This window comes from Excalfactoria chinensis, chromosome 2 (genome assembly GCF_039878825.1).
Source record: "Excalfactoria chinensis isolate bCotChi1 chromosome 2, bCotChi1.hap2, whole genome shotgun sequence".
NCBI classification, from domain to species: domain Eukaryota; kingdom Metazoa; phylum Chordata; class Aves; order Galliformes; family Phasianidae; genus Excalfactoria; species Excalfactoria chinensis.
The window spans coordinates 121056163-121079710 of NC_092826.1; the positions used below are offsets into that span (position 1 = coordinate 121056163).

At 37.8% G+C, this 23548-nt stretch overlaps 1 protein-coding gene across 5 annotated transcripts in view; it reads right to left on the reverse strand.

The window, feature by feature from the left end:
- The window catches only part of CDK14 (cyclin dependent kinase 14), a 296113-nt gene that overhangs the window by 225315 nt on the left and 47250 nt on the right, over positions 1-23548 (reverse strand). Inside the window, exon 1 of one of the 5 annotated variants that reach the window (XM_072328328.1) lies at positions 14079-14126. The exons of 2 other annotated variants lie outside the window; for them this stretch is intronic. Coding sequence is in view for 1 of the 3 variants with exons in the window: in XM_072328326.1 (XP_072184427.1) it covers positions 12957-13031 (75 nt within the window). In the remaining 2 variants the exon portion in view is untranslated. Of the gene's footprint in view, positions 1-12956; positions 13197-13216; positions 13372-14078; positions 14127-23548 lie in introns of those variants that run through there. 2 more of the 5 variants (XM_072328327.1, XM_072328326.1) reach the window with 2 other exon arrangements.

Consider the following 23548-nt stretch of genomic DNA (forward strand, 5'->3'; position numbering starts at 1 on the left):
AACTCAGGCAATCCACAGGCACAGGGATACCACTGTCACCAGGGGAGGAGGCAAAACTGTAGAGATGCAGAGATGCTTGCAGCCATCATGAGAACCTCAGGCGCTGCTGGGCAAAGGGCACACAGATGTGTCATCTTCTACTCCAGTCAGCACGTGAGCTCTCTTTACTTATTATGTGAGTTATCAAAGTGACTTATCATGCAAATAAGCAATGGTGTATTGAGCGAAAGCGATGTTTAATATGTTTTGGAAACCTTCTTGTGCACATAAATGATCTTTGATTTCAGTGGGCTGTCCATAGAACTCTTTGGAACAGCACAGGTCCGAACTCCGATGCTACACTAATTCAACCTTTTAGGTATCATTTTTCCTTGTGCTGTTTTACAGAAGTGATTCCTATAAATTTCAGCCACTCAAATAGTGTGTACAAATGTTTAATGTCAGAAACTCTTAGAACAGTGGCTCACCGTATATCACCTGATAGCTCCTTGCTATCAGGAGCATATTCTGTTGACAAGCAGATATTCTGTTGAATATCTACTTAGCTACAGTTACTGGAATGAAAAACAAAGTTCAACAAAGTGTAACAGCTTATGACATATAGGAAGTCAATCTAAATGATTCTTTACCTCTTCTTGCCTTTGCTCTATAAAATCTATGTAGTTCTGTACTTAATACTGTGGCACAGACACTTACTGGGATGCTGTAAGTGCTACCATAGTCTAAAAGCAATGTTACATGAAGATGTCATCAGTGGTACTTTAACCATTACAAATGTTTATACCAAATACGCACCATACAGATGATAACTGATCATAAACAAGATGAAAATTACATTTTATAAAATGCAATCAGGAGAAATCGTATAAGTGTCATATTCATTTAACACAAATTCCTCCTAGCATGAGCCATTATGCAGTTTTAATTATTCTTTCTTTAAGTTAAATCATCATACAAATAAATATTAAAGTGTTTTTTAACACTGAGCATTTCTTTCCCCTACAGGAGCTTCTACTGTGATTCAGTACTTTTCCCACCACAACTTATATTCAAAGCCAAACTTTCAGAAGTACAAACTATTCCAGAAATGACTTGGCTTTTAGAACACGTGCAACACAGTCATAGCTCTCTCTTTCAGAACAGGTACCTCTACCGGGATATCTCATAATGTTGGGTTCTCAGTTTATGCCTTCTCTCTTCTTTAGAGGAAACAGGACAAAGTAAAGGCCCATCAACTTAATGCATCCAGTAGTAAAGGCTCAAGAAAGTAACTGCTTGATTCACTTTGAGCACTCTGTAAGCAGAAGGGAGCTGTGCCTGCTTCCCATTGAAGGGAATGCAATTGTACTGCAGCCTGGCAGGAACCACATTGAGGGCACTGCCCGAAAGCATGTTGAAAAACAGGTGTAAACAAGAACAGCTACAGAGAGGCAGGAACAAGGGGTAGACTTAGTACCAATGTATGAGACACACGTGCCTGCCAGGAAAAAAAGTAAAACAAAGCAAAGGTGGTATGAGGTATAAATGGTACAAGCAAACTCTACATGTAGGACATTAATACTTCAAATCTCCGAATCTTCTTTTGCTCTTCTCGGTAGAGAATGGAGTAGTCCTACAGAAACTCTTTTTTTCTGGTTTTGTGTTTTTGTTTTTTTGCTTTGAATATACTGTTTGGGAAAAGCACTTAGAAATTGTCCAGGGACTCAGCATCTCTATGGGAAATCTGAAAATAGCAGCGTGTACTTGTTCCTACACAGTGAGAGTCCTTCAGCCTGGCCTTAGAAAAAAGATTCCTGTCATCCTAGGTGTAATCTGACAGAAGCACTCTCCCCTGAACATTTGCCTGTTACAACTCTTATGCAATCTCTAACATAAAATACACAGTTGTATTTCTATGCGCTGTCTCACTCCCCACTGCCAAACTCTACATCAACATCCCAAATAGTCACCAGAACCACTAGGGATGTCTCATTCATTCTGCACACACTGATAGCTGAAGGATATCCCCTTGTTAAACATGTCCCAAATTATTTAGACTGTCTCAGCTAAAAATCTAAGACAAAATGTGAGATGATGAGACAAAAGTCACTTGCCTCTTAACACTTACAGCACAAAGACCCACCTGGTAGCTGCCTGAAGAGCTCTTCTCTACTTTTGAAAAATAGAGAAAGGATGATTTATCTATCAAATCATAACAGTCATGGCAATTCTAATATTAACTTGAGCTATTACATCTTCTGGCAACGTAACACAAAGTAAAACCTAGCGCACTCTTGTACAAGAGGTTACTTTAGTGCTTCTCTTGTGTTTTTAATTATTTAAAGTAAGAACACACCCAGAACGTTAAAACATCATACACTTTACAATTCCTAATTTGAGAACCACAAAAAAAGCATGACAGATTATACTTTGCAACTTTCTTAGCTCTTGGTCAGAATAAGAAAATAGCACACAGCAGACAACAAAAAAGCCTGCCCAGCCATTTTTCCCATCATCCTATTCAGTCTCCCAGTCGGTTTGAGAAGATCCCAAGGCCACTCTAGGATAAACATGCTTAATCACCATTACATTAGGAAGAATCACAGGACTACAGTTTCCTATGTCGCCCACTCCAACATCACATTATTTATCATACCTCAAGGCATAGTAGCTCCAAACAGCCCCAATTTTTTTTTTTTTCCCCCATAAAAATTAACACTAACGAGCCTGAAATTTCAAGTCGCTGCATCAAAGAACTCCATAATATGCTCCACTGAATAAATAAAAGTAAGCATAATTGCTCAAGGAATCATTCCTAAATAAAGACGTCTCCTTGATTCACCTTATATCATTTCAGGCAATATTCCTTAATCTGCATCTGGGTTTCATGTCAGAAATTGGCAAATATAGTTACCATGATACCATTTCAATGTAAGTTTGTTTTGTTGTTTTTTTTCATTTCATCGTCATTGGCAAAATTCAGAGCTCCCAAGCAAACCATATTCTTAGAATTAAAGGGTGCGGGATTAATTCATTTACAGTTTCAAATCATATAGCATTTAAAGAGTGAGAGTAATCAGTTAAAACATGTAAGTAATTTATAGTCCTTATGGGTCATGAATTTTAAAACAGCCATGAATGTCCCCTGAATTAATTACCTGCTAAGGTACTTAGTAAAAGAAAGGCTGTCCCATATCACAGGACTTTATTCAGATGAATAAAGACATTCTCAGTAACGAAAAACAATCTTTTCTTAAGCTTTGGCATAACAGAACCAACATCTCAACACACTAACAAAAAAAATAACTGAATGTGTCTGTATAGTGTAAAGATATACTGCTCTAAAGCTCATCGTGTCTTCTAGCAGGACACGTTGTGCTTGTTTTTTCCTACACGTAGCACTCAGCAAATTTTTGCTTTGGTCATCCACTGTGTAGGTACTCATGCAAAGGGTAAAAAAATATAAATAAAATAAATCAACATTCAAGTTTTGGTGGCACTCTTCCGTATTAGGCATTGTCACTGTGTACGTTCTGGGAAGAAGTGGTCAGTTGGGTAAATATGAGAGTAAAGAACAAAATCCTTACTAAAAATAGCAAGCAGAACATCTGAATTCCCCTATTTGGACTGTTTTCAACAGAAGTATATGAAAGGACCCTATACAGGGAAATAAATGACCTGGCACCCATGATGGAGAAATAAAAATAAACAAAAAAACAACTGAATGACTGGAGGCACGGAAGTCACTCAACAGTTTCATTTTTCTGTTTGCAATAACAATCCTGCCCCTGTCACAAGGAGAAACCAGGAGAACCAGGAGCACTAATTAATTTTGCAAAGCACTTGGGCTTTTGTAAGTGAAATGTTATGAAGATATAGATTATAATTTGTAGAGCCAAAGCCCTCTGGAATGTAGCACAACAATCTCATTACTGCCAAGAACAAGATTTAGCACTTGAATTTAGCTGAAAGATATAAGAAGAAAAAAAAGAAATCATAAATAGTCAAGTGACTACTAACTCAACAACTGAACTGCTGAGAGCATACAGCCTACATTAATTTTACTGAAAAATCCTATCTGCATATGAGTTTTCATTATCTTCTATAAGCATGTTCTTTTACATCATGTCTTGGTACTGTGGCAATTGAGAAATACACAACTCATTTGCAGATTCTGGCAGCACTGGAATTTGACATTTGCTACTTACAAAGCATTATTTGGGAATGTTCTGGAGTAAAGTGGTTTTGTTCAAAATTAAAAAGGAACTGACAATGTTGGAGGCTCATTCTCTTTGGAGGAAGTTATATTGTCACAACAGGCCTGTCACATGCAGGTAGCTGTACTCTATACTCATTCCAAGAAGGCTCGCAGCTGCCCCTGCAACAACCTCAGGTAGAAACCCCAGCACAAACAGACCAAGAAATGAGTTGAATAGGAAGGAAAACGGGGGTCACGCTATTCAGTAAGATCAACAAAGAGTGAGCGATAAGGGAACAAAAATTTCTGAAAGGAGAAGTAGAGCATGTAATGCTACAAGACATCATCTGTGATTTCATACTGGAGCAACCAGCACAGTCAGGCCCAAACTTAGTTGAGGTCCTTCAGCACTCACCTTTCCCTGTAATTATATGCACCAAGCCTTTGGCTTTAACATTTGATGACACATCTACAAAGAAGAGTGAGAGAACTTGTGAAACAGAAAAATAAAGGGAAAAAATGAAGCAGAAGAAAGAGAGCAATGGTCATGGAAGGAGGGAAGAAAGGATGGAAGAAATGTGGTGTGAGGAAAAAAATGGTGGGAAGACAAGACCTGTCCTGATGGCCTGCCATTTCTGCCTGGTGATCTCTAGGCTAAAAGGCTCTACTGTGTCCCAGAACTGTCATGCATATTCTCAGGTAATATTTATTTAACTTCACATGGATACAGTAATTGCCAACTATGTTAGCTATGGACTATCAGCTACAACTGTGGAGAGAGCCCTGAGACTCAAAGCGGCATCCAGTGATACCACAGGATCCATGCTGCACCTAGCACAAACTTGCTCATAAATCTGTGAGACAGCCCATCTCAGAGGCTTATTCCAAAAATGGCCTTTTTATTTTTGAAATCAAAGCTGATGTTAAACCAACTGTCTTTGTCATATGGAAGAACGCAAATATAAAAAGGTCACTGGAATGCCAGATGGAAGAATTTTTGAACTGAAAGCTCTGACATTAATTCCCTGTTTGTCTGAAACACAGAACTCAATGAGCAGATTAAATGCTTGTGCTGAACTGCCAAGTGTGAAACAAGTCACTCTCATATAAAGGCCAACTGATCAGACCTGAACTAAGAGTCTCATAATCATACCAATCTGAGAAGAAATTTAAACACCTAAATCAAGAAAAAAAAGTATCATCCTGGAAGTTACGGTGGCCTCTGCTTACACAACTTCCCATTCAAAATTGCACTATAGCACATACTTATTCTGCTAAATTACTACCAAAAAATTAGCATGATTAGTGAATTGGGCATAATCCTAGGGGTGAGGAATTATTGGACATGATTATACGTCCCTTGAACAAGGCAAGGTGGAACTGAGCATTTCTGGAATTAATGTTTTAGTTCTGTTCACAGAACAGCTTAGCTTTAGAAAAGTGAGTTTTCAGTCCATTAAATTTGATGTTCATAGAGGGGGGGAAAAAAAAGTCTGATTTTGAAGAGAGCCCAGACTAGACCTAAGGTGTAGAAAAGCCTACATATGTCCTTGCAGCAAATCCTGTTCTGCAACAGCAGCAGTCAGGAGTCACCTAAGGACAGGGTCTCAGCTGAAGGTCACCCAGAAGTCCTGACAGCCTGTGACATACATTAAAAGAGACAGAAGCTCAATGGAGCAGATCTAATGGGGAGCATCTCTCTATTTCTGTGCTTATGCCCTACAACAGCTACGCGAGCACTGAAGGCTCCAGTAAATAAATTCTTTCTTTTACCTGCCTGATGCTTGGGTTTGATGCAAATTAAGTATCACACCACTACTGAGGTTCTTCATGGAATTAGAACTGAGCTTCTGCTCCCATTGCCCCAATTCAGGACTAGCTGCACCCAGAGTCAGAAGGGCTTGTCTTCCAGAGGCTAAACAGGAGGGCAGAGGTGGCAGCATGGCAGATGGCTGCCTGCAAGTCACATTCACCAGCAGCACCAGCAAAACTGGAGAAAAACAGCCTGAACACATATTGGCTCCCATGAAATCATGGCAGGTGGTCTCTATATTATTTTGCTTAGTTACTCAGTTGTATCTGTTGTCTAGCCTCCTCTGTAACCATATGAACAGCATTTAAAAATAAAGATTAAAAAAATATATTTTCAATCATACCAACCTCCTGCTCCAACAGATGGCTTCATGTGCCACTGTGAGTTTATGCAGTTTTCTTCTCATAAGTGCATTAATAGATTTTTTAATGAACATTATATTGTCTGAGTTCACATATATATATTTTTATTTTATCCTCCAACATTCCCCCCAGTCAAAAAGCAATCAAGGGCATATCCATAAATGCAGAAAGTCTTCCCACTACCATTCTGAAGTGTGAGAAATCTTGAGAGACTTGACAGCAAAATGCCTATTCTTGCTGAATTCTGAGGCTGTGTCAATTGGGTTTCTAAGAAAATAAATGGTAAACAACTTCATGACATGAAAACAAGTTTTACTTAGCTCCCTTAGGCTCCTTTGCCTATGCTTGCAAGCCACTTGATTCTTTTACAGTTATCATCAAGTAATTTCACTTGAAAATAAAAGCACTATTTGTTCTCCTACAAGCAGAGTCTACAACAAAAAATACTGCTGTTGGTCAGATCTGGTCATGCAACTGAGGATATAAGACCTAAAGTCAACTACAGTATTAAAATTCAACTAAATTCATTTATGTGGTGAGTCTGAAGTCAGATTAAAGCAATGAGATATGATGAGATAAAAGCTTGATTTATAATTAAAATGAACCAGAACATTTGCTTCAGACCAAAAAACAGTCAAATATTGTTTTAAGAACGCAAGACTGAAGGGCACTTCTCTTATAAAAAGAAAAGAGGAAAGGGATAAGTCATACAATCATCTTTCCAAAATAAATGTATTTGTAGACAGAAAGATTTTACAACCACTTGCCTTCATTACACCAAAGCACACGTTCTATAGTCTATTGCAAATCAATAGGAATCTCATATACTACCAAAAAACCTTTATTAAGTACATTGCAAAAGATAATCCAAGACTAGAGTAGCAAATTAGTTTGGTTCCTTTTTCCTCCACTCAGGCCAATTCCTTTATAAAAATATGTGTGTATATATATAATTCCTTCATCTCTACATTTTTTCTTCTTCCTTTTCCTTCCTTCTCTTGCAAAGCACTCCTTCTTACTAACTTTACCAAAAGCTAGATGAAAAACTAGATAATGACTGTTCTTCATTTCAAGTTGCTAGTGCATTTCAAAGTTTCGTTCCAGAACTAAGAAAGAAATATCTCCTACTCTTAGGTTCTTCAACCCTGAGGTCAACAACCTTACAGCTTAAGAAACGTAGCTTCCCAGGCAAAGCAATGTCACAAGGAAAGACAATCTCTCCCAGCGATGCCAGATCTGGTCCCTTACATATTATCTTCCAAGCCACTGGATTTGACAAGGTATCCTCTATCATATCAGTATAAAGGTATAGAAAGAAAAAAAGCTAAATCGTTGTCATTATTCTGTCACCTGAATACTCCTCAAAGATCTGAAATAACCTGTATTCCAATCCCATCTCCCAGAAGTCTTAGAAAGAGCCATCCATGACCTTTCTGCTGATAATTTCTTTTAAGAATGTTTGAGAGTTCAGAAGAGGATGACAAGTCCAGATTCATATGCTATTAAATGAGGAGAGTTCTGACCTGTGTTTGGATCCAATACACCTTTTGTTGTTGTTGCTTTCCAGATAAAAGACCTGGTTACAGAAATCTTCCAAGCTGGAACAAAAAGTCTTAAAGGAATTTTCCAGCAACTACTGTAAATTTGTCAGTCTTACAGTAGCACAATACCTTGCAAAGCAGTAAGTGCAAGAAAGCATAATGAAACTTGCTTCTCTGGATACAATGCACTATGCTGGAAAAAAAAATGATAGAATTCCTGCAAATGTCCCACACCTCATAATTCAGGATTTTGTCTGGGGCTCTAATGAATATTATAACAGTCAAATTGATTCAGCATATGAAGAACACTCAAGGATATCTTCTCTTGCAAAGATGTATAAAGCTTAAATGGAGAGGTTTCAAAATGACAGTGAGAAGAATTCATTATAAGGACAATGGTAATTTTATGAGAATTCTCTGAACAGCAAAGAGATAATGCTCAATTTTCAAAAAACTAGGTATCTCAACAGAAAAGTGAAAATCACTGCTGCTTCTTTGATGAGTTCAAGGGAAAACGTGTACTGCAGTAGACTTATGAGTGTGCTCAAATCAATTCCAGAGAGAAAGCCCTAACAGTACAAAACAATCAAGTCTGCTGCAGTCGGGGGCAATTTGTGCCTCCAAAGCTGGGAGTTCATCTCAAATGACTTGCAACAAACAACAAAATCCAAGCAGTAAATTGGTTTAAAAACTCACGTCCAGCATTCAAGTAAGAACACCAGTAAGAAGTCCTTTATCTTTACAGCACAGTAAGTTTCTCATGAAAACACTTCACAAAACTGAGACTGACTGTAATTATTTTGTGAGTTTTTTTCTTACACAGCTGCTAAACAATAGTAAAAACACACTTTGTAATGATACCCTATTTGGTACCTGGACTACTTGGCCAGAAAAAGGTAATTCCTTGCCCACCTGCCAGTTACAAGTGGCAATTCCTCTCCACTTCGTCAGGTGGCATCAAAACCAGACACCCCGGAACTTTCCAAAACAACTCTTGTTTATGACATGCTGATATTTTATTAACAGAAAATATTTGTTCGCAAAGAAAAACTCAATCTACATAGAAATCCACTAAGATTTCACACACAATCTCTACAGTTTTAAATACTTTTTCTTCACACTTCTATGAAGATTTAATAGACTGAAAGAGGTTAAATTCAAATGTACTGTGCCTGTAGGACTAGATTGTATCAGAGATAAATGATGCTGAGTCTTTGCAATACACAAACTGACATCATTCTCTTATTTCCAGTTGCTTTATTCTCTCACTGCTCTTTTCGCAACGTTTGGTAATTTTCTCTTCAGGTAAGTCATATACAATTTAATATTAATAAGCATCCTACACGGCAAAACTGAAATATAAATAATGATTTCCTGTATAGAATGATATAAACTGGGTCAAATTCTTGCTGACATGCTCTCTGCTACTAGTTTAGATTACTTTTCATTTATATGAAATCTAGCTTAAGTTTATCACTAATCTTTTTAAGTCAGAAGCTACAATGGATACCATAGTCATTAAGAGAGCAAGTTCTACCATAGCAGTAACTCTCAAAAATCCTAATAATATATAATGAAAAGTTTTGTAAAACAAAGCAAAAATCCCACCAACTATTGTAAATTAAACATTTCTGACCAGTGTGCCATCATAGGACAGTTCGGAACTCATAGAGGAAATTCAGAGATGACCCATCTACCTAAAAGTACGACACAAAAAGGAGTATAATGTCAATACTTAGGTTCGATAGAGGGAAAAGTCTAAAAGTTATTTTGACATGCTCTGCCTATGCCGTTGATTCAAAAATGTGATAAAATGAGGTAATCTTCTGAATGCAACAACCAACACAGCGATAAATCACTACTTGACCATTTGCTCTTTTCTAAATTGCTAAATCCAGAATAGCCTTATATCAGGGCATGAAGTGGAAGATATCAGTGAAAAATATGCCACACTCAAACAAGATTCATATAACTGTTACTTTTGGAAATAAACAAACTTACGTCAAAAGCAAAAAGTAGTCATAGAAAGGTATTGATCAAACTATAGAAAAGTAAAGATTACACAGAAGCTCTTAATTACAGATGAAACTGCTTCTAGTAGAAAACCCAACTTTAATATTGATGATGGGATTTTTTTTACTTAAAAAAAATTCCTTAGGAATCTTTTCCTTAAATAAGAAACTTTCTGTTTGTATACCTTCAAATGAAAGACATACAAGAGATGCTGAAAGCCATTCTAGAACTAGCTGAGGGAACTAGAACTCTGAAAGCACTATATTTAACCTGAGATTCCTGATTCAAGAACTGAAGTACATGGATTTTATATAAATAGAAGGATGTAAATTTAAAATAAATTTTCTTTAGAAACAGGCTTTAGAGAACTAGTATTACACAGCCTCCTTCCCCGTTGTTTCAGTTCACATTTGCCAGGATACTCTCCACTTCAAGACACTATGTAAGACATAATTATTAATCTATTGCTACCTGAAACATCCTAAGACCCCAATGAGAAATAACCCCAAAGCTGTCTGGAACTGCAAAACAAGATCACACTCCTGTATGCTTTAAGGGGCACCCTAGCACTCGTATTTATAGTCAACAAATTTTCCAGTGAAAGACCCTCACCTGACCCAGGTTGAGCATTTCCACAAGCTCTGTCCCCTGCAAATTCCTGCTGATCACATAGGTCAGGCCAGGCCAGCGCACTGAAAACAGCATGAGTTGAAATGCTCAGCAGTAGCTGGCATTGCTCATGGACTTTCCTTAAGAACAAAATGATCTCTTACCTATGACAGCTGGATGCCACCGGAGCTTTGTGACTCATGCTTGTGGCGCCCAAGCCAACCATGAGTTGTGATTGACTATGGATTTTTGTACTGCAGTGTAATCACAAATTCTTTTGATAGTACTATCCATTTTCTTGTCTGCAGGGTTTCAGAGAAACAAGACTGGCCTGCCAGAGAAGAGCACCTAACCAAGTGGGAAGTAGCACGCAGGTCAGCTCTTTAAATAGCCTGTCTGAGCTTACAGGTTTAGAGAAAAACATTAAAAACAGTGTGTTTTTCACAATAAAATAGATTAAAAAAACAATGAGATGATCACTCTTGCTGAAAGACTTCAAGCCACACTAACATCCTTTGCCAGGAAATACAGTGTTGACAACCCAAACTTCAATATGATCCATAACAACTTTTGAAACTCTTCCTATTTGGAATTACTCAGGATAACACAACAAATATTCATTCCTTAGGTAAATTCTAATCTGCAGATATGATCAGTCTCACTACAAAACTGATTCAAGCAGTAAGGTAATAATCCTTACGGAGCATTCAGTCGCACTAGCCTATTTAACTATGCATTTCCCAACTGCATGCATAACTTTTGACCAAGCCTTTGTACATTATATTTTTTGTCCTAATTAATTTGGAGTCTGTGTTTAACTAAATCTTACCATTAAAAAATTCCAAAGCATCACTGATTTCTTAAGATCAGAAAACTAAGATGCGTGAACCCCAGAGACAGTAACACAATGGACAGAGAGGGTGGTTTCAGCATCTGGGGAGAAAATCAGTTTGAGTGGAAAAAAAATAAAATAAAATAAAATAAAATAAAAAGCTGTTATTGGAAAAAATAGATTCTACGTATATACATGGATGAAAAAAAAACATGGCTAAGAAATACTCTAATTGAATATTTTCTTTAAAGAATCCCACGTGTCTAAGAGTTTCTGGACTTGCATTGCTCATACAAAGTAAAAAGCAAACACAAATGGCTAGATTACTTCTGTTATCAACCAATGAGATATGCACTAAAGGTATGCAAAAGGTCTGACAGCATAAGCAAAGGAAAACTTGTATTAAAAAAATAAATAAATACACATACTGTACAAACACTTGCAGCTATTGTAACAGAAGCATTTAAGGTTATTCTTGAACCAAAAATAAACATTTCTACTTTTTTCAGGCAAAACTGTGCAAGTTTGTAGGCAGTGTGAAACTGCCCACTTCACATCAACTACACTGCAATAGATACAGTATTACACGTTAGAGAGTTGAAATAACAAGCACCAGTAAGATAATGATGAAAATTTCAGAAAATAACTGATAGGACTAAATCTTACCCCTTTAATAGTATTCAGTGACTAAGGAAAAAAAAAAAAAAAAAAAAAAAACACCCTTAATTGGCAAGCACAGAAAAAAACCAAACAGGCACTGCTGTCAAACTAGCTATTTGATCCCACTTTGATATACAACTGATTGTTTTTTGGATTATAATTCACACACTGCACAAAGCATAAAAATGCCTGCCTAGAAGTAAAACTCCCCTGCTTTTACCCTTAACCACTAATAGCAAAACACATATTTCATCAATCTACCATTACTACCAGAGTTGGTTTGCTTTAAGTACTAGAACATATGGTAAAATACATTTATTGGATTTCTGTTGAGATTAGCCTATGACTTGACTTATCTGTCAGCTAAATCAACAAAAATGTTTCAAATTATTCCACACAATGGCCATGTTTTAAACTACAAATCATTAGTGCTGCTTTTCCCCTCCTCTCTTTTCCTGAACATGCTGCTTCCTGAAGCTCTCATGCATGTTGAAAAATTCCAGTAAGACCCAAAATGCTACCAACGCACTCCTACATGAGCATTCAAGAAGAATTACTTAAAATGACTCCCTCACTATTTGTTGCATTAAATAAAGACAGCGTGTGATAGAAATAATCACAGAGCTTCATAAGGCAAAAAAATATATTCTGACGTCCATGATATAGCCTGTATTTAGAAGGGATCATTTTAATTTTATCTCTCCACATCAAGCAGATCTGTAACTGATAAAGACATTCATTCGGATCTAGCAAGATGCACTGACTTGTTAGCAGAGATGAAGAAGTGGCTGATCATGTCCTTCACTCACTCGTCCCAGAGGGCATTCAGCCAAGCATATATCAGAAAAAACTGCCCATACTATCCTCTTAATGCAATAATAAATAAGGCTGCCGGAGAGAGAAATACAAAGCAGTAGCAAGAAAAGCATTGCTTTTAAGCTTCTCCTACCTTTTCCCTGATATTTACAAACCGCAGGCAGCGCTGCCGGGGAGTCTCACCGGGGTGGCTGCCGAGAGGTCTCATGTGGCATCCCCAGCTTCCCACCACCTTCCTCCGTCTGGATTTTAAGCATTCCAATGAAAACCCACCCTGACATGCACAGAACGCATCCTGCTCAAGTTGGAAGCATGTGATAACTAGGCTTCGGGTTTAAGCAGGAAAGCCCAGCACTCGCCTAATGCCAGGCATTTAAACGAGCCCCATCTTACCGTTGTGTTGTTGCCTCTATCAGGTTAGATCCACCGGCAACTCTTTGACATGTCTCTGGCAATGTTAGTGTTTGCAGCCAGGCCGGGCTCATTCAGCAACTGAATGAATTCACAACATCTTTCTGCACTAGCAAGCTGAAACGCTACGGCTGTACTACAGCTAAGAAAGGGGGAAATCTAAAGCAGAAAACAAAGAAATCCCTAAAGACAGGGTAATCCCAGTGGAATAAAACATAAAGGGCACAGATGAGCATCAAGGGTACAATATTTCTCTGTCTAAATTTCACCAGCAATACCATGCTCTTTCTAAAAACACTTTTTTTTTTTTTTTTTTTAGATATATGATGGACTTGCCTGTGGAGTTCCCAGAAAGGCAGACTATCCAGGCTCTGCTGCAGCATTGCAGCCAAAGTAACCATGCATATGCTATCTAGGCAATTTACAGCAGTCTTTTTTAAAAGATATTGATTTACAATGCAGCACTGCTTCAACAGAATGCAGCGCTGCAGCCAAACTAGCTAATGGTGATTTCAGAGGAATTAAGGAAAAAAAAAAAACACCTCAACATTCAATCAAAAGGATGCAACTAATCATCCCCAATTCAATTACGTCCTAGTCCTGAAGGAAGCCAGCAAGTTCTCAAGTGACAAATGACATTAAAACCATAACCTAAGGACATCTGGAAATAAGAACTGTGAACGCCACTGCCCACTTCCATTGGAAAAATAAATATGAAAAAGCATCTAAAATTTATTGAGCCAGAAGACAAACTAGAAAGTTAATTCTAACACTGTAACAATGAAATCTAACATTTAATTTATGAACATGCAAACATACAGAGCTGTGAGTAAGCGACAGACACCTGTGCTGTGCTGGGAAGACACGGCTGAGCCCAAGCAAGCCTGGGTGTGGTACAAGGGAAAAGAGGGCAGCAGAACAAACACACAAGGAAGGCTTCTCCAACAGAAAGGCAGCAAATCTTCTCCATCTCCTACTCCTACAGCAGCCCCTACTGGCCTCTGCTTTAGATGGCTCCTGGCTCCCCAGAATCCTCCTGGGGCTTTGGGGGCACTGGACAGACTGTGATGGGAAAGGGAACAACCATATATCTGTATTCAAAGCCAAGGAGAAGGAGCTTACCCTGAACAGGCAGAAACATCTGCTTCACCCAAGGCACAGGTAGTGTTAAGCACAGATAGACAGTGTTTGTACAATACAAGGAGGGGCAATTAACCCAGGAGGCAAAACACAACCCTGCCTCATGACTGGGCAGATCCAGTGATTCACCCACCAACTTCAAAAATGCACCCTTCTGTAGAGTCCCAGTTTGAAGAAAGTACAACATGTCTGAACCCTAAGCCTTTGCTTGGATTCTTCCATAGTTTCTAAGACATGTTTGATTACATCTCATCTCAAAGTTCACAGCTGAGCCTAGCACCAGTGGTTTAAATAAAACTTGAATGACAGAAAATTCTGCAGGATGTTCCCAAAATAAGGTAGAACTTGTTTGTTGCCCTCGTCTATTTCCCACTCTTTGTCATAGGGGCATATTCCAGAAGACTGTTCAGTTTCCTGGGTTGGTTTTTAAGCAGATAAAGGTTTCATTTCACCTGAGAAAAATGTTCCATTGAGGCAAAACTTTTCTTGTCAGGTGTCTCAAATGTCAGGGTCCAAAGAAAACTTGAAAAAGCTTCCAAGATGAAATGATGAGAAAATAGATTCAAAACATTTAGATGTCTTACACTATCGACATCAAATTCGTCTGAAGAGGAGAAAAAACAGTCAAAAGGATCCTCAGATAAAAGACAAACCGAGCTGGTGAGTAAGCAGCTGTGGGGACCAACACACCCCAGAAGACACATTCCATCAAGAACAAAGTGGTAGACAGCATGTGGGGAACTGGAACACAATGCTTTTCATTCCAGAAGCAAGTAAGATTTTGGGCCTAAGGTGTGGAAACTGGAAGCAAGCCAAACAGTCTACAGAGTTGTGAGACCTGATTCAAGGAAGCCAAAATCCCCCCTTATTATTTTTTCTACATAAAACATTTACATTTATTATATTTCCGTACCATAAACATTCACCTGATAGAAAGTCAGAAAAACAGAGTCTCTTGTTTGCCTGTAGGAAGTACAGCATTTGTCTCAACAGCTCCGATGAAACTGAAAATATCTACATTAGGTGACAGCTCCCTCAGGCTCACATAACATCTGAGGTAGGAAGGAACCCCTGAAGGCTGCCTAGTCCAGCCCCTGCTCAGGCAGGACCCCTAGAGCAGGCTACCAGGACAGGTTGTTACAGTCAGCTGGTCCACAATGTATACAGGTATCTGAGGTTGTTCCTCCCCAGGTACTGGACTCTGTTCTTCCCTTTGATGAACTGCATGAAATTCCCATCAGTCCACTCCTCTGGTCTGTCCAGAATCCTCTGGCTGACAGTAAGACCCTAATACATATCAGCCACCCCCTACAGCTTTGCACCATTGTCAGACAGATTAAGAATATGCTGTGCCCCTTCATCCAGGTCACTAAAAAAAATGTTGAACCCAGTAGTGACCAATGGGACACTCTGCTCTAATTAAATTTCATGCCATTGATTACTACCTTCTGTGCCCAGACAGCTTTGAATCTACTTCACTGTCTGCCCATCCAGACCATGATTCATCAGTTTCTCCATCAGTTTTAGAGATTAGAGGAAGCCATATTGAAAGCCACACAGAAGTCTAAGTAGACAATATCCACTGCTTTCCTCAGCTACCCAGCCATTCATTTCACCAAAAAATTAAGAAGCTAGTCAAGCATGAAGGAACCTTTGGGTTCCTTTCCCCTCAGAATTCAAAGCTGACAGTTCTTGATGACTTTCTTGTGCTTCACATGCCTGAAATAATTTTCTAGATTAGCTCCTTCATCACCTAAACAGCAACAGCCTAAAACATGAATATAGGAAGCTCCATAATAACATTCAGAACTTTACAATTAAGGGTGACAGAGCACTGGAACAGGTTGCCCAGAAATGTTATAGTCTTCTTCTATGGAGATATTTAAGGCGTACATCTGTATACCTACCTGTGCAATCTATTGCAGGGTACTTGTTTTATCAGAGGGACTGGACTTGATGATCTCCTGAGGTCCCTTCCAACACCTGCAATTCTGTGGTTCTGTGATTAAGGTATGGCTGACCAGCCTGTAGATCTGCAAGTCCTTCTCCTTGCCATTTTTGAAAATAAGGAAAACATTTACTTTCCTTCAGTCCTCAAGCGTCTCTTCCAGTCAGCACAGCCAATCAGCAGTTATTGAGAGTGGTCCTAATGAGGCTTCAGTAGACTCCCTCAGCACATACAGGTGTAACCCATCAGGACGTTAATATGTCCACTATGCTAAAACTTTAATCTCTAAAATGATCGTTTTTCATTGATGGTACATATTCCTTCCTTCCTAGTCTCTAAGATCTAGAGATTCTCAAAGGTGGATCTTGCTAGTAAATCCTAAAGACAAAGACGAAATTTGGTACCCCAGTCTTTTCTATGGCTTGTGTCACAATGATCCCTGTCGCATTCAGCAGGAGACCAAGATTTTCCCTAGTCTTCTTTGTTCCACTCATGTACTTAACAAAAGCCCTTTTTGCTGCTTTTGACATCCCTCAACAGAATCAATTTCCGCTGGGCTTTGGCTTTCTTAACTGCATAATCTGCATGCTTGGATAATGTCTCTGTATTTCTCCAAGGTCACCTGTTCTTGCTTCCACTTTCTGTATGTAACCTTTATGTTTGAATTTTGTCAAGAACTCCATGCCTATCTATGCAGGCCTCCTGGCACTTTTGCTTGAATCCCTACTCTCCTTAACCCCCTCCTTCCCATGTGCTAGCACTAATCCCATCCCTATCTCTACTCCCAAACCCATGTGCTGACTGTGATTGAGTGCAATTTGGCTGTAGCACAAATATATGCTTATTTCTGCTCATGGAACCACAAACTGGATTGGGAAATCTGGCTGGTAGTCAGAGGCAGTCTAGAATTACAAGTGGAATGTCATGCCACTACTTACATCCTAAGACAAACCCAAAATGTTTGACTGGCATTCAAAAACAACTTCTTATACATACAGAGTCATCTTTTAAGCTTTTCAAGATAACAGATGTACAGTAATCTGCAAATTACTATACTTAGACTGACTGTACAGTGTCAAAGCTCTGCAGGTTTAGTTTGCTGACCATCAGTTCATCATTTACTAATAGCGTACAGCATAAAGAATATCTATAGGTGCTTTTTTTTTCCTGTGGTCATATTACATATTGTCCAAAATATAACTTACAAATAACGTACTCAGTTTATTACTTTACATCATCCAGAACAGGGCAAAGCATGTGGCAAGCCTAACTGTTATACCCCTTCCTCTGCCCCAAGAGGTAATAACCATATGCAACAGATGAGTAAGTATCTTACAGACAAGAGCTCAATTTCTTCTCATAGAAGAAACTGCATGACTAAGAAAAGCCACAGCTCAAAACTCAGCTTTCAATTTTAACAACCACCAACTGAATATACCAAAGAAAGAATAAACGCACTGTTTTATTTGTGAAAGTGATTGGCAATCTAGCCAGCAACAGAGAGTATTTCACAGAAAGTGATCTAAAAAGATGGTTAGCATGTTGTAATCAAACACTGGAATGGACAAGACTACTCCAGTTCAGTATTCTACTATCACTGGCAATCAAAAAATCTGATATCTTTTCTCAACTAATCTGTTTAGTTTTACTTGAACGCAAGAAGTACTAACATGCAGAAGAACTTATTTATGTTAACAGTCAGAGAGCACTGGAAAAGGTTGCCCAAAGAGATTGAGGAGTCTCCTTCTATGGGAAAATTCAAGACAAACCAGGGTGCCTACCAGTGCAACCTATTGTAGGGCACATGCTTTAGTTGGGGGTTGGACACAATGATGTTTTGAGGTCCCTCCCAACCCCTACAATTCCGTGATTGTGTGATATAAAAATAAATAACTAATATTCCTCCCCCGGCCACTTTTCATACCTGCCAAAAAAATTATCTATTGCACATGGGCATAATTCTATTTTGGTTAGTACTGTCTTCATGCCTTTGTAATATACTAAAATTATGCTGTTAAAAAACATGTCTAATCGGAAAAGTAAACGTAGCCATACCACAGCAGGTAGAACAACCTGTATCTTGTTTGCCTGAATTCTTCACCAACAACTTGAATGATAATAGTCAAACAGCATTGTCCATCTTTAGCATCAATTAACTGTCAAAAGCAGCGACATTCACTACAGAAATAGATGTACCTTTATTACATTAGTAAAGTTCTCCACAGAAATGCACCATTGCTACTAAGAATTATGATGTATGTGTATATGTACTGAACCTCATGTTCATGTGCAAACTCTTAATGTTACTAACAAGTAGAAAGCAAAAGAACTTAGACTATTAAGGAAAACAATTAAATCAACAACTCTGTCACACATTTTTCAAAAACACCATGAAGAATGAAGAAACAAAAAAATTCAAATTTGTGCAGATTGTCTAGATGATGATATCAGTAAGATGGTTTAATGGAATAGATATAATTAAACTAACTTATCCAAAACACACAGCCCATAAAACCACATAGCTGACAATTCTCACATTTGTAATGAAAAATAAATTCTAGCTAATCAGAAAGGAGTAGTAATGTTTCCGTGACAAAATCTTCATGATGAACACTACAGACACAGTCTACCAAGCTTTTCTTTGGGGAGAGTTTTAAATAATGAACATAGATAGTTTTTTTTGATATTTGTAAGTATAATCCCTGGGGAAAAATCACTGAAAGTGTTCCATTTCCAAGGCACATTTACTCCTACAGTTGATCTCATACAGAGTTGAAACTCAGTGATACCCTATTTCAAAGTCATCTATATGGGAGAAGAAAGCTTTCTATAAATGAATTAAATCTCAGCATAAAAGGACACGTTCACTTTCATCACTTTCTCAAGTTTAAATAAGTCACACGCTGAAACTCTAGCCTCATTTGAAAGCACTGGATTTTTAGCTTTCCCTCATTTTCACTTTGAGAAATTCACATGAAAGACTGTGTTTTTTTCATTTCACCTAGTGTCTTTCTATAACGTGTGATTAAAATGAATCAGTTTTTATTCTGTAGAACAAATCTAAAAACCTTTTAAACAAACAGATTTTTAATATTAGCGTAATTAAAAGCTGTTGGAGAAACATACATAGTAATAATTATACATGGTCAGAATGTAAGTTCATCTAGATTGTTTCTTAAAACAACCATGACTGTAACAATATAAGGATATACACAATGTGATCCTTCCTCCTGTACATCCTTCTAGACACTAGCAGCTCACTCACTAATTCTGAAATTAAATCTAGACCTAGACCTATCCTACACTATTCTGTAATTCACTTCTGAAGTCATTTATAACTTGGCTTCATAAAGAGATCCACAATAACATGCAGTTAGAAACCATTTCTTCTCTTGAAACCTAAATAAAAAACAAACAAAAACACCAAGAAAAAAAACAATCTCCTGTTATCTCTCAGTAGCATCTAAATCAATGCTGCATGAGTATTCCCTCTTCATTAGCATAAATTCAGTTTGTGATCAGTCTTATAGGCAGACATCTCATCCTCTCATAGTTCTCAATTTTACATTCTAATGGGTCTCATTTCTTCCTCAAGTGGAAGCTACATTGCACACCTAAGTGATCATTCTTGTTTCTCCCTCTGTAGCTGTGTCATTTTTGTTATATGATGGTGGCTTATATTTCATAAGTAACTCACATAAATTTGATTTTTATATTAGCATAATGATGGCTTTGTCCTCCTTTATTTTCCTATTATTTACTTATTATTTAGAGTACTGATGAACACTGAGGCAAAATGTTCAACCTATTATCCAATGGCCCTGTGATTCTTACCTGGAATAATGTAGATTTGCTTAGATTCACCACAACACATGCACAGCTGCAGGTAAGTTTAAATATATCATTTTGTAAACATCAGCATAAAATGCTGTTATCACTTTATCATCCAAAGAGTCTATACTCCGAAATCCTTGAGCAATTTTTGGCATTTAACTAAACAGATTGCTTAGTATAATGTACCATTTTTCCATTCCTTTCCCATATCTTGGTCTTCTACCTGGAGGGTTAGTTGTCATTCCTCTCCCAGTCTCAAAAGGGTATTTTGTTACAATCTATTACAATTACAATGTCTTATAAGTCCGATGACAGGAAAATAGCGAAAAGCATGGTGGCATGCTACAAGACTGAAGGAGACGCTGACCAAAAGAAAATAAAATTAAATAAAAACTCCAAAGTAATACCCGATAGAGTGAGTGACACTCTTGGAGAAGAATTTCACTTCAGTCACCCATACCACTGTTCTTCACAGATTAAACTAGGACACATTAAGGTATATTTAAAAAGCCATGTAAAAGCTCTGCCTGATGCAACATTGAGTCAAATGCTCAAAAGAAACAAAACCAAAACTGCAAGTATGGCACTAATATTTATCTATTCTTCAGTTAAATGCAAAGTGTTAGGTTTGACCTAAAAGGCCCTTTATAGTTTGGGTAACCTCCACCCTGAAGACTGCTTTTCATGTCCTGTTTTATCTCGGTATTTCAGATAACAAGGTTGCATCCACCTGGGCATTCTCACTGAAGAGCACTTGAGCCCAGAATTTGATAAAGCTTTAATGCACATTGAGCAGCTTATCTATTTTCCCAGGACATCTTAGGCAAGAAATAGGAAGCACCTGAGGAGGAGTGAAGTGAGAACTGTAGAAAGGACAAGAGAAAAATAACTTGCTCTCACACTACAAAAATGGTATCTGCAAATACAGTGACCGGTAGCACAGCTGCAGCATCTTCCACGCTCACAGAGCACTCGTTCTCACAGGATTTTTCTCCCAAAGCTTTTTTTTTTTTTTAACCTCCTCAGCCTGCCTCTTTCAGCGTCTGCAGAGCAGGACCCCATTTACTAGGGCAAATGCCCCTAGTATGTTCCTAGGTAGACTCCCCAGAGGCATTCTGCCCTCCTGCTTTCTTCTGAAGCAAGAGAACATGAATTTTCATGTGATGAGCACACAATAGCTACAAAGGTCTGGAATGGATTTATACATGAATTGATTTGTTCCATTCAGCTTAAGAGCATTTCCTTGACTGTTTTCCAGGAACTTGAACTCCATTTCCCTCCTACCAAAATGTACATACTGCACTGTCAAGAAAATGCAAAAAGCCTGAAGGGTAATAAAAACAGTAATAAAACAGGAGCAAAGTTTCAGGAGAAAGAAAAAAAAGATTTTCTGTACTCTTGATTTGATATATTTGGTAATTTCTTGAATTTCAGCTGAGACAGACAAAGTGATCGTAGTGTTTCAATCTAGCAAATTCAAAAGCAAAAACAAAACAAAACCTTTATCTTAGTTATACTGTATGGGAATTATAACACTTGATTAATTTACCTACCCTATATCTCTCTCTTGCATCCACCCAAAGACACTCTATCACATGAGGCAAGAAAAAAAAAATGAAGGCCTGCAAAAACAGGTGGCTGTTCTCATAGATCTAACGGGTTAAAGGGTGTGATGCCTTGTTCTGCTTACATCACTACTATAGGATTAACACAACAACATTTCAAACAAAGGCTATAAAATTGTCAACAACATAATTTTGAGAGAGAGCTGTCTGTAGTATTGGGAGTGAAGCAGGTGGAGTGGGGATGCATCTCTCCTAGGGCATGGTTGCCTTGATACTTGCACACTTACTGCCTTCTTCAAAATTCAAACAAGACTAAACTCACTTGCAAAGTTATGTGTGGTAGAAAAACTAGTACTACATTTAATTACAGGCTGATTTAGAAGAGGAATACTACGAAAAGAATTCTTACTGCACCACGAAACTAACGTGAAGCCCCTTAAATCAGTCATTCTTAGAATCTAAGAGGTCCCATGATTACCTGCACACTGACAGCATGAAAGATATGATTCTCAAGCAAAATTATGCAAGAGAGCAGAGTCTGTTCACAACCTGTATGTTAAGAAACTTTGGTTATGAAGTAGGATCAGTGACATCCAATTGTTCTGTTGTTCTTCAAATTAGTAAGGGGTGGAGAGCAGAAATCAGGATACAGAACAGAAGAGAGGTAAGAGAAGAGATTAAGAAAATTGCAATATTAACTGTTAAAATTGAAAACCTAAAAAGGAAACTTGTACCAAGACACATACTTGTCATTTTAGTTGTGTGCTCTCAGTCACAATGCAGATTTTCTTTCAGTAAAATGTAGCTTTATTTTGCCCTCTGAACAATATAACTTTTGCAACTATTGTTTTTCCTCATGCACTCTACATTCTCATTCAAATAAAGCATTCCATCTTCAGCCAAATTATGCCTGCCTCATATAGCACCAATGAGGAGTAATATGCTTCCCACATGACATTAGGAATTCTTTACATAGCTTTTATGATGCCACACAGAGAAAAAATAGCCCAGCCCATAATAGATGTACATATGAATCCCCTTTATATTGGATAAAATTCTGTTTACAAAACCTTTTATGAGACTTGGAAGGGATAAAAGTTTTACCATAAAAATCAATACTGTATGTAATTAAGTAATTAAAAATGTTACAAGGAAAAAAACAAGAGCCACAACAGTGGAAGCATCAAAACATCGGAGTTATGTTACCCCTAGAGTATTTCAGGATAAACTGCAGCTTCAAGTTTCACTGAAGAAAGGTTTGAAAACATCAGAAGTTTAAATGCTGCAGAACAGTCCTTTTAAGCTATAATTCCTAACAGAAATGGATGTCTTCAAGAGAACATATGTGTGTGAGATAGTCTAACATAACATTATGGCTTCTGCCTGACACAATTTTGACAAATATGACTGAAAAAATAAATCATATAATACTTTCAGAGTTTGCTTTCGTGCTTGCATGTCTAACAGGGTGTCTGTCCTTCCTCAGAAAGGGTTACGGAAATAAAGTGTAAAAAGACTGAGTACTAACGGCTAAGGTTACTAAGACAATAAAAATTCACACAAGAATTCTGTCTAAGAATTCTCTGAAGTCACAGTGATATTAAAAATCTAGTACAAGATCACATTAAGATGTCTTATGGTTCCCTCTAAATTTCAAATCTCAGGCACAGATTTCACACATCCCACATAAAAGTCTTCCTGTTTGAAATGTTACAATAAAAATATAGACCTCGTATTTTACTATGTTTACATTCCTGAGGAGTATCATTAACCTCTGTGCAACCAGTACGTTGTGAGAGAAATACAGAAAGACTGGGCGTTCTGTAA